This window comes from Taeniopygia guttata, chromosome 2, assembly GCF_048771995.1.
Source record: "Taeniopygia guttata chromosome 2, bTaeGut7.mat, whole genome shotgun sequence".
Taxonomy (NCBI): domain Eukaryota; kingdom Metazoa; phylum Chordata; class Aves; order Passeriformes; family Estrildidae; genus Taeniopygia; species Taeniopygia guttata.
Genome location: NC_133026.1, coordinates 54747622 through 54762594, shown reverse-complemented (window position 1 = coordinate 54762594; position 14973 = coordinate 54747622). Strand labels below are relative to the sequence as shown.

The 14973-nt window shown below is 38.6% G+C and overlaps 1 protein-coding gene across 3 annotated transcripts in view; it reads right to left on the bottom strand.

Annotated features, from left to right (window-relative positions):
- ITGA9 (integrin subunit alpha 9) overlaps positions 1-14973 on the bottom strand; it is a 244749-nt gene that overhangs the window by 208915 nt on the left and 20861 nt on the right. For all 3 annotated transcript variants that reach the window (XM_002199003.6, XM_030265373.4, XM_072924054.1), the window contains 6 exons: positions 12707-12836; positions 11082-11167; positions 8458-8526; positions 5071-5208; positions 2350-2455; positions 833-927 (listed from right to left, as the gene is read on the bottom strand). In XM_002199003.6, the coding sequence (XP_002199039.3) occupies positions 833-927; positions 2350-2455; positions 5071-5208; positions 8458-8526; positions 11082-11167; positions 12707-12836 (624 nt within the window). The remainder of the gene's footprint in view (positions 1-832; positions 928-2349; positions 2456-5070; positions 5209-8457; positions 8527-11081; positions 11168-12706; positions 12837-14973) is intronic.

The window sequence follows — 14973 nt, the reverse complement described above, 5'->3', positions numbered from 1 at the left end:
GGAAGAAGGACTAAACTTTTATAGTCTGTTGAAAGAGTTGCCAATATAACCACTGAACTCTTTAATTCTGTGTAAACTGATTTACTATGACGGATCCCACCCAGCAACAAAACAAAACAACCAGAACTCCAAACACACAGAGAGAGGGAAGAGTCAGGCTTTCAGAACAATGAAAAGTGCTAGACAGAGACTATGAGACATGTCGGGCAGCATGAGCATAAATTTATCTTCTCCACTCCCTGGCTACAGTAGCTAAATTGCACTGTGTTGTCTCTGCACAAGATACCATAGCATATCCCGAGCAAGGTTTTACTTCATCATAAATGGGTAAGGGGGATGGCACATAAGAATGGCCTTCTGACATACTGTCAGAATGCAAGAAGGCCAACAAAGTGGGTAAAGAGGTACAAAAGAACAGTTAATAACTAAATTTTCAAAGTCTGCTTCTACAGGAAGAAAGCACAACCTCCCAACTTCCCACAGGCCTCTTCATAATTTTCATGCTCACCCTTTCCAGGGTTTTCATTTCTCCTCTGCATTAGTACTATCCCTAAAAACTAACACTCAACTTTTAAGACTCTGCTTGCTTCAAGAAGATATATCTGACAACTGTAACAAAAGACAGTCAAAAATACCTCATGACTAACATAATTTTACCTTTCAGCATAGATACAGACAAACTTTGGGAAAAGTTATCTTCAAACCAGGACTGAGAAAAGAATATAGAGCTATGACAAGGTTACCTCTTAAGGGACCCTTAAGTATTGTTTATCTCTGTGGGTCCTGGGAAAGTGACTTTCAGATAGGGATCATAAACAATAGTAGTACCTACCATAGAGTACTGAGGTATAATACCATTGGCATCCCCATGGTAAATGTACACTGCTCCTATGTAGTTATCCTCCTTAGGTGCTCCAATGGCAACATCTGTAAAACATTGCAGATTTCAAAATCTATTCAATTAATCCAACTTTTCCCTAATTTTAGGGTACAGCTATCCATAGGAAAACAGCTCCCCATGAAAAGACCATCAGCAGCTTATATGAACCTCGGTAGAAGAACTTATTTGATTTAATTAAGAGCTCATGTTAAGATAAACTTTAAAAATACACAAATGCATATGAATTTGTACACATATGTATGTTTCACATCATCATATGTTGTGCCTAATTAGATACATGTTCTTTTACAAAAATGTGCTTATCAACCTATACTCAAGAAAGTGAATTTACAATCCCTTTATAACCAAATCTTCAACCCATGAGAACATCAGCTTTGTGAACCAAGACAAGACTGGCAAAATATTTACTGTAGCAGTACATTACGGTTGGTTGAAAATCCAAGGCTACACAAAAAGGCTGGGTATATTAAATGGATAGGCAATAATTAAAAACAACTGCTGAGAGTGAATTTTCAAAATACAATTGATCCAATTTAACTGCAAACTCCTACAGAGAGCATGATCCCACCTCCCATTCCCCTCTCCTACTTGGATCTAGTGACTATGTTATCTGCTAAAATTAAGCTTTTCACAACTGCTTCATACCCAAAGACCGATCTAACTCCCTCTGCAGTCTCAGCATCACCATGACTGACTATAACTATTAGCAATTACACACAAGCACACGTCCAGATGCAGAGGAAAAGTATGTTCATAATCTGTGAGGACAACCTGTAATTAGGTTGGGTTAGGTTTAATGGGATACTGTGTCCCAAGTGGCCTGGAAGAAATAAATCCAAGCACACACTAAGTTGGCCTTTGCTTAAAAGTCCTTAATCTGCGCTTCCAGAAATCAGGGCAGAAAAGGAACACCGACATTTTGTTCTCACCTACTGCTCTCACAGCATGGGGTCTCACACTGAGCATCCTGAGAATGGAGCAGGGGGAGAACAAAGCAAAAGAGAGAAATTAATAGACTATGTGCTATCAGGAGTGAAAAGCTACTTCTGAATTATACTTCTTGATAAGAAGTGAGATTATGTCAACAAAACCAGAAAGGCTTGGAAACATAGGGGAATGGTCAAGAAGAAAGAAGTCTGACACAGGTTTCTGTTTTGTTTAGGGTGAGGGTATCCACAGCCTTTTATAAGTCATACAGGGAAGAAGAAAATACTATAGCAAGGAAAGCAAAGCAATGGTAATGTGACCTGCACAGACACAAACTAAATCAACAGCAAGGACAGCCAGCGACAAAATGCTTTAGCACACAAATCCAAGCAGATTTATCCTTAGGCTGAACCCAGGTGCTAGTCAGGTCTGGATAAGCAATACATGCCATGCAAGACTGACAGTGTCACCAGTGTTGCTCACACTTACATAGAAATGGCAATGGAGGGAATTGCACTGACCTGGGAAGCCATCGTCATCAATATCGCCAAGGGCAGCCATGCTCTCCCCAAAGTGTGCATTATAGGCACTGTCACCGTCCAGGGTGAGCTGCTCTTCCAGCACTCCCTAGCAAGCAAGAAATAAAAAAAAAGTCAGGGAAATGGTGCAAGCCCTGGATGGGGCAAGCCCTCCCCATGGAAGCTACCCATGTGCTGTGGGAATGAGCTGGGGCAAAGATGGAGCCTGTCTCTTGCTCTCTTTGCAGTCAGATTACCTGAGCTCTAGAAATGGAATTTACTTGTGTTTTAAACCTTCTGGATTTTAGTTTTAAAGGGGGAAGGGAAGACAAAGGAGTGCATGACTTAACCAAAATACTAAATTAACTAAACAGTAACTCAGAAGTGTAATTAAATGCAGTCACAGGGACTGGTGAATCATGAAAGTTTAGATGCCTAAACTGTAACGGCCCAGAGTTTGCTCTACTCGCAGATTACATCCAAGGACCAAAATCCCCTAGTCCAAGTTTATTCAGCTAAACTCCAGCAAACTAAGGAGTATTCTTCCCTGAGCAATGAACATTTAATAATTAGATTTGAAAATATTTTAAGTACAGGACAGAAGGATTAAAGCAAAGTCCTCCAAAAGCCTTCTTAAATTAAGAATGCGGAAATATATTTAATGAAATAAAGAGACTGAGAAAAGTTGAAAATTAAGTAGCTTTGTACTACTATGTCATGAGAAGCCTTATATGGCGCTGGTATTTCCTGCCCACCCACCTTCTGGTCAGATATACAAGTTTTATTTTCTTTCAGTCTCCTCTTCAGAGAAAATGAACATTTCCACAAGAAAAATAAACTTAGTGGCACAGTCTACGTCTGTACCCAGCTCAGAGCTGTTTTGGTTGTGCTTCCTTTGTGAATGAGAATCAGCTACTCTCTGGAACATGTACTGAAATCTTTTACTCAGCTGCAAGGAGTTGCTGAATTTGAGAAAATCCCACATAATTAAATTGAAACACAACAGAAAGAAGACAGGCAGGCCTGTATGTGTGATTCAATTCTTTTCAGTTGTCACAGCAAAGGGTTTTATATAAGCGTTTTAAATGTAGCATCATTATGTTTGTTTGTTTTATAATACAGTGTTCTCTGATCCTCTACAACAACATTTTAAGCAATGGTGCTTGCAGAATGAAACTGATGTCATGATTTTTTGCCTTTTTTAAAATATACCTTTTAAATATCTTTTATATACCTTTTATGTATCCTCAGTGCTCTTAGCATGCATTATTATAATTCCTTAAGTCTGATAACTCAGCAAAGTACTGATATTCTGTTAAGCCAGAAGACCAAACATCCTAGAGAGCTCACAGCTGGAGGATGGAAAACCCGATGCTATCTTGAGAAACCAAGATCTTCCTCAAAATACATCCTGTAAAGTAAGATTAGGCCCATCCAGGGGAAAATTCTTCAAGATGGGGAGATATCACGCTATTCATTCAAGCTTCTCATTGGGGCATCTTTGTTAGATACGGTAATTTGTAAGGTCTATAAAATTGTACATGATCTATCAAGTGTGTGCATTTTGGCGCATTCCACCTTGGCAAAGTGGTGCACCATAAGGATCCTTATTAAATACTGAGGTAAAAACCCTTTATCCCTTAACTGTGTCTGGCTCTTAATTTTTAGGACCAATGAAAAGGCATAAAAAAAAAGTTTAAATTGTCCACTGCTCAAAATAAAGCCCACAATCCTGCAAGCCATTGCTTGTGCAAGTAATTATATTACTCCTGGTGCAGGAGTGTAAGAAACTTATCTTGACTATTTTATAGAAGATAAGCATTAACTCATGTATACTCTCAGTGTGAGCAGGAAATGTTGGCTATCTGTTCGGCATTCTGGACCCTATCCTGACACCCAACAGCAACACTGCAACATAAAAGGTGGAATCTCCTGTGGATAAAGCTGAAAAGGAAAAGCTCAATTAAAGGAGCAGTAATTTAAAAAAATTACAGCAAAAACACTTCTGAAGTCTCCTAAATGCTAGGACTTCTGGTGAATTTGAAGTCTAGCATAAATAAATTCAAAGTTCACTAAATACAATCCAATTTAACTTTAGTCTGTAACAACTCTTCCTTTAAGACAGCAGCTTTAGGACCTGAATATAAAATATTTAATAATATGTAAACAACCACTGTTTTCCTATAAATAAAACATAAGAATGGCCTTGGTTAGCCAATGCAACAAAGTTCAGACTTTTCCAAGACTGTTGTTAGGTCATGTGAAATCCAACAATACCAGCTGATAAGAACCTCCCCTAAAACCTCTATACGGGGCATAATGTGAAAGTAACATTAATTCAATCTCTGCTTTCTCTCCTCTTTCCTCAATCCTCAGATATTTGTTTTCCAATTTGTGTTTCAGGTTTTAGTGACCACTCAAAACACAAAGGAAACTCCATCAAAGCTGCTGACTCTTATCTGGTTTTGGCATTAAATCCACATAAAGCCACAAATGCCACCAAGTTTCAACACAGAATGAGAGATTTCTCAGATCTCTCTGAATGATTTGCAGGTCTGTGATGAATTTGGGCTGGTGTCTGGCAAACTATGATACCAGATGAGTCTTTCTGTGGCTTCATGCTTTGCTAGAGACCTCCAGAGCCCCACTTATTTGCAACATCAAGCTTCACCATGCAGACTCATACCCTCATCCCTTACCAAGTCACCTCTTGTACATACTCACATTTCCTCTGTTGATGTAGACTGTGACTTGACCCTCATCTCTGATCTCAGAAAACATAGGTGCTCCAACCAGTAGGTCTGACAAACCATCAGAATTCAGGTCAACTGCACATAAGGAGGAGCCAAAGTAAGAGCCCATCTGTAACCAAGTTGAGTCACAACAAAGCATTCAGTATCTGCCCACACACAGCAGGAAATAATATAGGCGTGGTTTTTGTTTGAGTTGGTTATTCTTTTAATTTCATATGATAACTTGCTGCTTTATCACTCACAAGCACTCCTATAGAGAAAGCTTTGGGAATAACTCTGGCAGAAATGAAAACACTTTACTGTAACAGTGCACCAAGCCTGGATGTTTTACCAACAGAATAGAAGCTATACTCTGGGACATATTTAAGTGAGACACTTAAAGAGCTTTCTTAGACTAGCTTTTGCTTGTCAAATGCTTAAAACTAGGAAGGGGTGAAATGAGTCTCCCAAACCAGACCTGGACAGTGATTATTCATGCCCAGTGCCAAAGTTCCTTGAAGCTGGGCACCACAGATGATCTGGGGATACCTTAAAGAAATAATGAAAGAAAAAAAGAAAAACAGGCAAGAGGCCATGAAAACAGGTATCTAAGACAACCTCTTGATAATAGACTATCTTTCCCTATTCTATTTGTATTTATTTGTATAACTCACTGTCAAAGGGCGTACTGGTTGTGGGTCTTAATCATTGCCTTTCCTCTAATGTACAGGCAGGTACAGAAACAAAGACTTTCAATAAAAGCTTTTCAGTTGATACAGAACAAATGTAAACCACTTTCAATTTCCACTTATTATTGCTTGATAAACTTAATTGCTTAAAATAAAGAAATACATTAATTTCAGTTCATTATTTTTTTATATCGGTGAACATTGAAGACTATCTCCCAGCCAACACCCACAGGACAAATTTCAAAACACATTTAAACACAAGAAGGAAACCAAAAGCAAGAATGATATTTCACCCTTATTTCATTCACTTCTGCTAAGGTAACATAAGGCATACTCTTTGAAACCAACTACAAACTATAGCCTAAAAATTAAAAGCTGCTTCAGCAAGAAACTAGGGAAGATGCCACTTCATATTGGAAACTGAGTGCTGTTTTCTACAAAGCAGGAAAATTTGAGGTTAAAGGAATAATTATTTATGTTCTTGAATGCTTTTGCATTCCTCATAGCAGATGTCTGACCTTCGAACCTGTAAGTTAACATTCATAAACCTAAACTATTGGACATACTAGAAGATGGGCAGCAGCAACTCTATTCTATGTAGTCTGTAAGACTTAAAAGTTGATAAATGTATAATGCAATGGTGATTGAAGAATAGTATTTCCTTTTGTTAATGTAGATTTTTGTGCTTCTGTGGGTTTAAAGTTGGACTGCAAATATTATTTAATTCCAGTTATTTTGTAGCTTAAGTTCCCTTGTGGATTTTTTGTTTATTTTTTTAATCCACAAAGGTTTTAAAAGACATTTCTCACGGGTAAATTTCTCATGGGTAAGGAACAAAAATAATGAAAAAGCATTTTATTATGTATTCAAGCAATTTTCAGGAAAAAGCTATTATTTACTTAACTGCAATATGGTATGTCTGCAGCATGGGTGATTCCACAGTGTTCACCTTTCATGTAAGAACTTGAAGTTTGCAAGATTAACATTTGTAACAAAGTACTGGATTTTCTTTTTTGTCTGCATTTGATTTCCTAGTACAGCCTCCATTAATAAAACAGGAAGAAATAAAGTGGCCTTCTGTTCATATCTGCCTACCAAGAATGTCAGAGCAATGAATGTTCACACCACTGGGGAGGATGTAGCATTTTATGAAAGCTAATTTCCAAGCAGTGCTCATTGCTGAGCAGGTCTGGTTTCACTTCTACCAAAGAAAAAAAAAAAAAAAAAAAAAAACAAGGAAACAAAAAAGGTGATTTAGCACAGCCTTGTTTTTAAAATAAAATTCTTATCTGGATTTTAGAGAATTTATAGAAGAAGATGTTAATGAAAAACCCTAGAAGTACTTGAATGATGTAAATACTTGATTAGTTAAGTTATGTATAAGAGTAAAGCAATTAAATTGAAAAGGAAAAGGTTTTGGCTAAGACCTGGAAAGCTCTGTTTAACAGGTTGAGGAATAGTCAGGACCACATCCTTAGAGACATTTAAAACTCAACAGGGAAAGAAATCAACAGGAAGCAATCAAACACAGGAGATGCCATGGATTAACTGGGAGGTCTTTTCCTATCAAGATGTCTGTAATTCTGCTAGTGCAGAGAAAGTAAAATTTTGGAGAGGCCCTAAAATACAAGTCACACCACGCACCAACACATGCTTGTAGTTTATTTCATTGTCATAACATTTATTTCATTAAATTCAGTAAATTAGCATCCCCTATTTCAGGCAAGTTTTTAAATACTGCAACTCTGTCTTGCTGGGAAAAAAATAACAAGATATAGTAACATTCCCAATCTGAGCATACAGGCAAACACTTTGGGTCTTCCTGAAGATAGGAGGTCTTCACAGAGCCAAAATCCTCCAGAAACCATTTTTTTCTGTATTTCTTATCCCTCCAGAAGAACGCGGAGACCCCAGATAAGAGGTATAATTTCATCACTAAATTATTCCCAAATAAAGCTTATTTTGTTGTTACCTATAGCTAGACATACTGTCAATTTTGTTTCTCCTGCAACACAGCTCCAGTAAGTCCCCAAATAAAGAACACAAGCTATTCCCCATTCAAACACAACACCACATTGGGGAAGCTAGATTAGCATTCACTAAATTTCATGGAGGGGGAAGACAGCTCAGCTTTAAGACAGCAGTTTCAAGAAGAGAATGCAAGACTGATTTATATTTGGAAGGGGAAATCATCATCTGTTGAGGCAATGAAACTGCTCCTCCACAAAAAAGTGTAACTGCAATATCTCCCTTGTCACAACACAACACAGAAAAACAGACTGGGACTTTGCATATTAAACTGAACTCCAGGTTACCCACATCTCCCAGTAACATCTACTAAGAGGAAATCTCTGCATCTAGGCTCACCTGGTGCCCCATGTCCCACATCTCAGAGGTACTGCTACAGTCACACAAACTCATGAGAACCACTATTACAATTTCCAGCAAGAACTTTTATTTCAGTCACACGGGCATTGAGCAGACATTGCTGTCATGACTGCTACAGAAGAAATGGCATACAGCTGATCTGTAAAATAGGTTTAGTTCTTCTATGAGGATAAGAAGAAACAGTGTTTGCTGGACAACTTATGAAGCAGTGGAATGAAAATGATGCTCCAGGATGACTCTGCAATTATTTCCAACCCCCTCTACCCCCTCCTAATAGAAAACACACATATATAAATGCTCACCTTTTTTCCTGAAGCCTGAAAAATCTTTATTAGAGAGCCTGATTGTCTGTCCGTTCTGAAAATATAAACCTGAAAGGGGAAAAAAGAAAAAAGTTAATCAATACTAACTATGAAGCACTTGTGCTTTCTAAATTATATCTAAATCATGATCATGACTATTGCCAGGATCCAACTTTATGGCCATTTTACTGGTCAGCCTTCATTTAAAAGATAACAGTTTGCCACTGTCCTGAAAAATCACAGGCTTGTCATGAGAAACACTTGAATATTATCTTGTTGCCTACTTTTTTTTTATTTGCTTATGTATGTGCACATGTGTGCACTTAAAAGCATCTAGCCAGGCAACTTTACAACTATCAAATAAGTGGTATCTTGAGACTGTCTGGAAATAAGTAGGGCAAAAGACTGAGAATGCATAACCCTGCTCCCTTCCCTTATCTAGCATTCCCTCATCAAGAAAATGTGCCTTCACATACTTTATTGCAAACTTCATGATGCTTTAGGAACAATCAGAGCAGAAATCCCAATCAGATTACCCACAACATTCCCACTGTTTCTGTCTGAACCAATTTTTAAATCAGAAAAGCTATTCAAATACAGCCTATTCATTGCTCATTTCTACAGGAGAAACTGTTTAATCCAGAATCCTCAGGGATAAAATTATTGGTGATTCAAGTCCAAGAACACATCTTGTACCAAGCCACTTTCAGATGTGAAGTACGTGGCTTGTAGAAAGGGATTCCCCATAACAGAAAGGCTGGTTCAGTCAGTCTTTGAGACTCCTGTGGCATTTGACAGGCTCCCTACTAGCAGGTGCTCACATAGTTTGTAGGACAGAGGATCTCTTACTTCCAAGGCCATGTGGAAGAGCCAAGCACTGGAATGTGGTGAGTTATTAACAGGTGGTGAAACAGAGTTCAAAGCTGTTTTCAGTCAAGAACACAGCACAGGTTTACTGTGGACAATTGCTCTATATACACAGGACTTATGCAGTGGCATGTTTAGCACCAACAGCATGTTGCCAGGTGCCTCAACTCCAAACCCAGTCTCAAATAATGACAATCTTTGTGACTTTGGAGAAATTACCCAGTCTCATTAAGAAACTTGGCTTTAACTTAAGTGAAAAGGTGTGACAATGCTAATCACTTTCTATCAGAGAAGTGGAAAAGATCAGCTTATTAGAGTATTTGGAAAGCACAACAGGACTGCCCATTGTAATGTTCTGTATCCAGCACCTCTTAGCGACACTTTGCCATGTGTTCCTGCTACCCACATCCCATGCCAAGAGAGAATAATGTAAGCTTTAAAGACTAGAGCAGTAGTCTTTAAACTACAGAGCCAGCTGCTTTCTTGTGGATATCTTGCTACCAGGTGTGTTTCCACACCCTCCTCAATGTAGAGAAATTAAACCTGTTCCACACTAAAAATAGCTTGGAAGGAAGGTGCACTGTAGCAGCCATAACAGAGCACCTGGGATAAGGAAACTATGTCTTTCTCATGCACATGTCCTCTCAGTAGCAACTGTGATGCTACTATATCCTGTATGTCCTAGTCATGCCAGATCAGGTGTAAATACCAAGTTTATCCTCTACTTTTATCCCATTTTCCCCACTTGCACTGCTAATGACCAGGACATGGTCATTGTCAAAAATAATCTGCCTAAACAGGATAGTGTTCCTGGTAGTGAAGACTTCTCACTGCTTGTTATGATTCAGCTACAACTCATGTCACTAAAGAGCATGAGAGCCAAAAGGAGGAAGATGGAAGGGGGCTGCAGGACACCTCTGCTCAAGCATGTGGTGACAGCAGGTCCCAAATGGATTGCATTTTGAAGAACGAAAGACAAAAGCAGATCCTTTACATTCCTTCTCTCACTCTCCCCACTCCCACTTTTTCCACCTTTGGTTTAGAAGAGTTTAAGAGGTCACAGTGCTTACCCTCAACCAGCTTCTCCAACAGCATGTGGATACTCAGCACAGGAGAATCAGGCTTGCCTAACTCACTAGCCATTTTCATCTAGCCATTAACTTGTTTACATCTTGGGGATATTGAAACTATATATGCCCACAGGAAGATCATTTTTGTTTCCTCCCTTCTTAAGAGACTATCACCGAGATTTCTAAGTATAGCTGGCAAAAAAAACAGACTCTAATACACTAAACATCAAAGTATTATGAAGTTTAAAAATGGCATCAAATCACCTAATCTCATTCTATTAGAGATGTCATCTTGACGTAAATACTGAGATAGTCAAATGTGTGAATAAAAGAAGCAGAAGACAAGTATTTTCATTTATAGGAAAATTTTAAGTAATACCTAAATGTAACAAATCCTAAACAAAAGCAGCATGAAAGAGATCTTCTCTGTGTCTTATTAAAATGGGTGTTGTAAGGACTGGGTGGGAAAGAAGGGAAGAAGGGCAAAGGATATGATGCACCAGGACGGACAAGTTGAGAAAATTTGACAACTTCACCAAACTACCTCATCTCTCCCCTACTCAGTGCTCAAAACTACCCTGCAGACAAAAAAACTCTTGTCTTCTCATACATGTTAGAACTGCATCAGTATTACATTTCATGCACTGTTGCATCCAACCCACATTACTGTCTGATAAAGAGCCACACCTTTCCGATGCCTCCATCCTGGGGAGCTCCTCCTACAATGTCAGTCGTAGTTGGCTGAGAGAAATGACCTGCTGTCACCGCATATCCTGAGTAGTAAAGGAAATAAATAAATAACCATGACAGGAAATCAGATCAGCCAGACAGATCAGGCTTATAAGGCTTCTCTGCTCCTGGGCTGCACTTAAGAGTTCAACAACCTTTCTGCTCAGGACGCACCAATATTCTGTTGAAAAGTTCATGGGGATGGGAAGTGAGAGTGCACCCTCCAGTAACCTTCCAAAAGCTGAGACAAGAAAGCCATGTGTGTGGAGATGACCAAGGGACACAAGGAGCTCATATTGGCAGCAGTTTGCCAACTGCAAGTCAAGAAAGGGAAGCAGTAAAACAGGAAAAGGCATACACAAAAAGAGAAGAGCAATCATATGATGACGGAGAAAGTAGCACATCAAAGAGCAACAGTCCCACTTGGATCAGACAGGAGTGTCCTCCTTTGGCTAGAATCACTGCCCAGGAAGCCTTGGAAAATCACGTTCCTTTTTGGTCAGGGGAGATAGATGAGGACATTAGGCAAAGGGAAGTCAATAGCTTAAAGCAGGTAAAGAGAAGTCAATAGCTTAAAAAGTTTTTTTTTCTAGGCAAGAAGAAAAACGGGACAATATATCAAAGAAAAAAGTGTGTATTTGAAAGAAAAATATGAAAGATTCAGCTTTATTTCATATATTAAAATAATATATAATAACTAAATATGAGTAGAGTAGCTTTCCTTCTAAGGTTCTTTTGTATTTGCCTTGCTCTTTCACTACAAATTATGAGGTTTTCATCAACATTGTAAACTCTATAATTCAAGTCTATCAGTGGCAAAACCTAATTATGTCTGCAAACAGGTAAACATTTACTCTTCATTTAGTTATCATCAAGCAGTATCTACAGAATGATAGGTTTTTAAATATTAAAGGTTAAGGGGACAATGAGATGTCAGTGCAAGACTTTAGTCGAACAGTATCTAACTGCTGAAATGACTTTTAGGTCTCATCAGTCTTAAGCACTTCTGATTAGGTGGAAGCCTCTAAATTAATCATGCCAGGGACATTAGCTGGTTTTAGAGCAAGTAAAACCAACTGAGTTAAAGATGTACCGATATCCAAACCTTTCACAACTTCTTTCAGTTGCCAATAACACATTTAGATTGTGTTATTTTTGTTGAAATAAATGCATCTGCAATACAAATTATTTAGTTATTACAGCTATTTTAAAGGCACATGTAAGCAGACATGCAGTTCAACTAGTAACAAATAATTTGCCTGTTACAGGGCAAAGGCAAGAATGTTACGAAGCCCACCACAATCCAATGTGCTGTTAAAATGCCTTTTCTATATTAGTCAAAAATATTACAACAAAGTGGGGGGGGAAGGTGTTAGAACGAGGAGAGAAAAACTGAGTATTTTGAATGCTTCTTTGCTTTCAGATAAGTATAATTTTAATTCAAATATTCTTCCTTTCACACTTTTTATAAAAATACTCTACACCACCATAGAAAAAAACACTACCAACTTTATAGTATCAAAGCCTTGAAACATGTTGTCGGACAATTTCCTATTCACAGTGAGCACTAGAGATCTGCTTACCAAGGTATGTGTACCTCCTGGCTATCACAGCATCATCATTCAGCTTGTAATATGTGTTGTCAGTGAGATTCAGTACTTTGACAGTTCCCGTCCAATAATAAGATCCTGGTGCCCCCATGATGACCAGTTCCTACAACAGGAGAAATGGAAGTGTGTCAGGAAAAGGGTAGGAGGAAAAAATAACAATCAAAACTTTACACATTAACAGAGAGGGGACAGGATATTTACTTAAAACACCAATAATAAGTCTATCTGTAAGAACCTCCATTCTGTGTGCATTTGGACAATATCCTTCTTCCCAAACCTGGGGGTCACTGTATATACCCTAGTGACAGACTGCCCTTTTATAGCCCACTTCTGCTCAGCTCTTCTGCTGCAACAGAAGACTTTCCTCAACCTTACTAACCATCAAGCTTATCCGTGCTAACATAGCTCTCCAAAAAGTCTCTCTACTTGCTGCCTTTCCCAAATATCGTTCAGAAGACCCAGAGACAGAAGTACTTCAGCCCATCCAGAATCCATCACTCTGGTAAAGATCATGCCCTGATGCTGGCTGACGTGCTATACTAACCAACCATGATGGAAACAGCAAAAAGGATTCTGATTTTACAACCATGAAGCTAAACAGCTGTCATGCACTCAACAAGCAGGGTGTGTGTTATGTCCTAGGTGGAACATTTTGCCCAGCTCTGTCATCAGACACTCTGGTCCTTGAGAGACAACCTGAATAGAGTCATTATAGCATCATAAACTGGCTTGGGATCATTACAGACAACCAGAGTGATGGAACATTTTAAAAGACCATAGAAATCAGGTACAGTTTCATCCAGCATTCAAAAGTAGATGTAATGGATAATGTTTTTGAGTCAAAATCCACAGTACATTTACATTCAAGAGAAATTCACAAAATGTTGTTCCAAAACATCCAGCATCCTTGCAGAAAAACCTTGCTCCTGGATGTGTTTTTAAATACTTCCAGCAAGGGACCAAATTAAGTCTGAGAAGCATTAACAGAAGGAAGTTCTTCATCCCCCAAGAAGACACATATGTGAACAGCTGCTTTGCTCACATGTCCATTTAATGCAAAGCCATGGAGCCACGGACTCCATCCTTGTGGGAAATTGCTATCAAATCTAAGTCCCCTTCAGGTGACCAGTTCCAGTTGGGGAAAGATGCAAAACAAGGGATTCTCCTCATAAGACTACAGGGACAGGAATACAAAACCAACCAAAGAGCAGCATGTGATTAGAAATAGCTTTTTCTTTGTTATGGGCTATACCTGTCAGGTTACTTACTGACAGGAAAAACTACCATCCACAGCACTGAATACAGGATATAGGATCACCTGTTTGACTCAAAAAGCCATTTATTTGCATTTCCTGCTGCCATCAGACTGAAGTGATGAAAGTTGAACGGTATCTTTTGAACTAGGGTAGCAAGGGAGAATTTAAGCCTGGGAACAGAAACAGGCTGGGGAGAGCAGACAAGTCAGGAAACAGCTGCTGCTGGCTGAACATCCAGTTACCAGACAGAGCCCTTGTGGCAACATTGCCTGCCATCCCAGTTTACTGAAATGGAGAAGGCAATTTCTGACTTATTTTATTTGTATCAGTCTGGGCAGTACCTTTTGTAGATCAGTGCATATATATAATTAGGAGAGGGTATGTGTTCTTAAAAAAATTAAAATAAAACCAAAACCAAAACAAACAAGAAAAAGCCACAGCCCTGAAACATTAACAAAAGAAAAAAATCCAGGCATAAGGGAACAAATTAATTATTGACAAAACTGAAACATGACTGATAGGCTTCTGTCCATGGTCAAGTATTTAGAACAACTATGGTGCATATATTCTAACACTTTTTTTTTCCTCCATCTTTCTGCAACAAAGAACTGTAGTAGATCTGAAAAAAAAGTGTTTATCTTCTGTATGTATGTGTATGTATGTGCATTATATTCATGCACAGGTACACATACATAAACAAAATTATTCAAGAAAGACATTGACATCATTACTTACAGTAAAGAGCTAATTACAGTGAAATACCTCTATGCAAGTTTTGGGATGTACATAATAAGAATATTCCCTGAAGACATTTCCAGAGTCAATTCATTTATACTTGTCCACAGACCTTGAGAGACACATACATATACGAAGGAACCACTGCGCAGTCACTGTGCAAGAAACAGACACCTGAGAAACTAGACAAGGCAGAAGGGTGTTTGCTAGCAGGAAGGAACCATTCTCAACACTCAGCACACTGTCCAA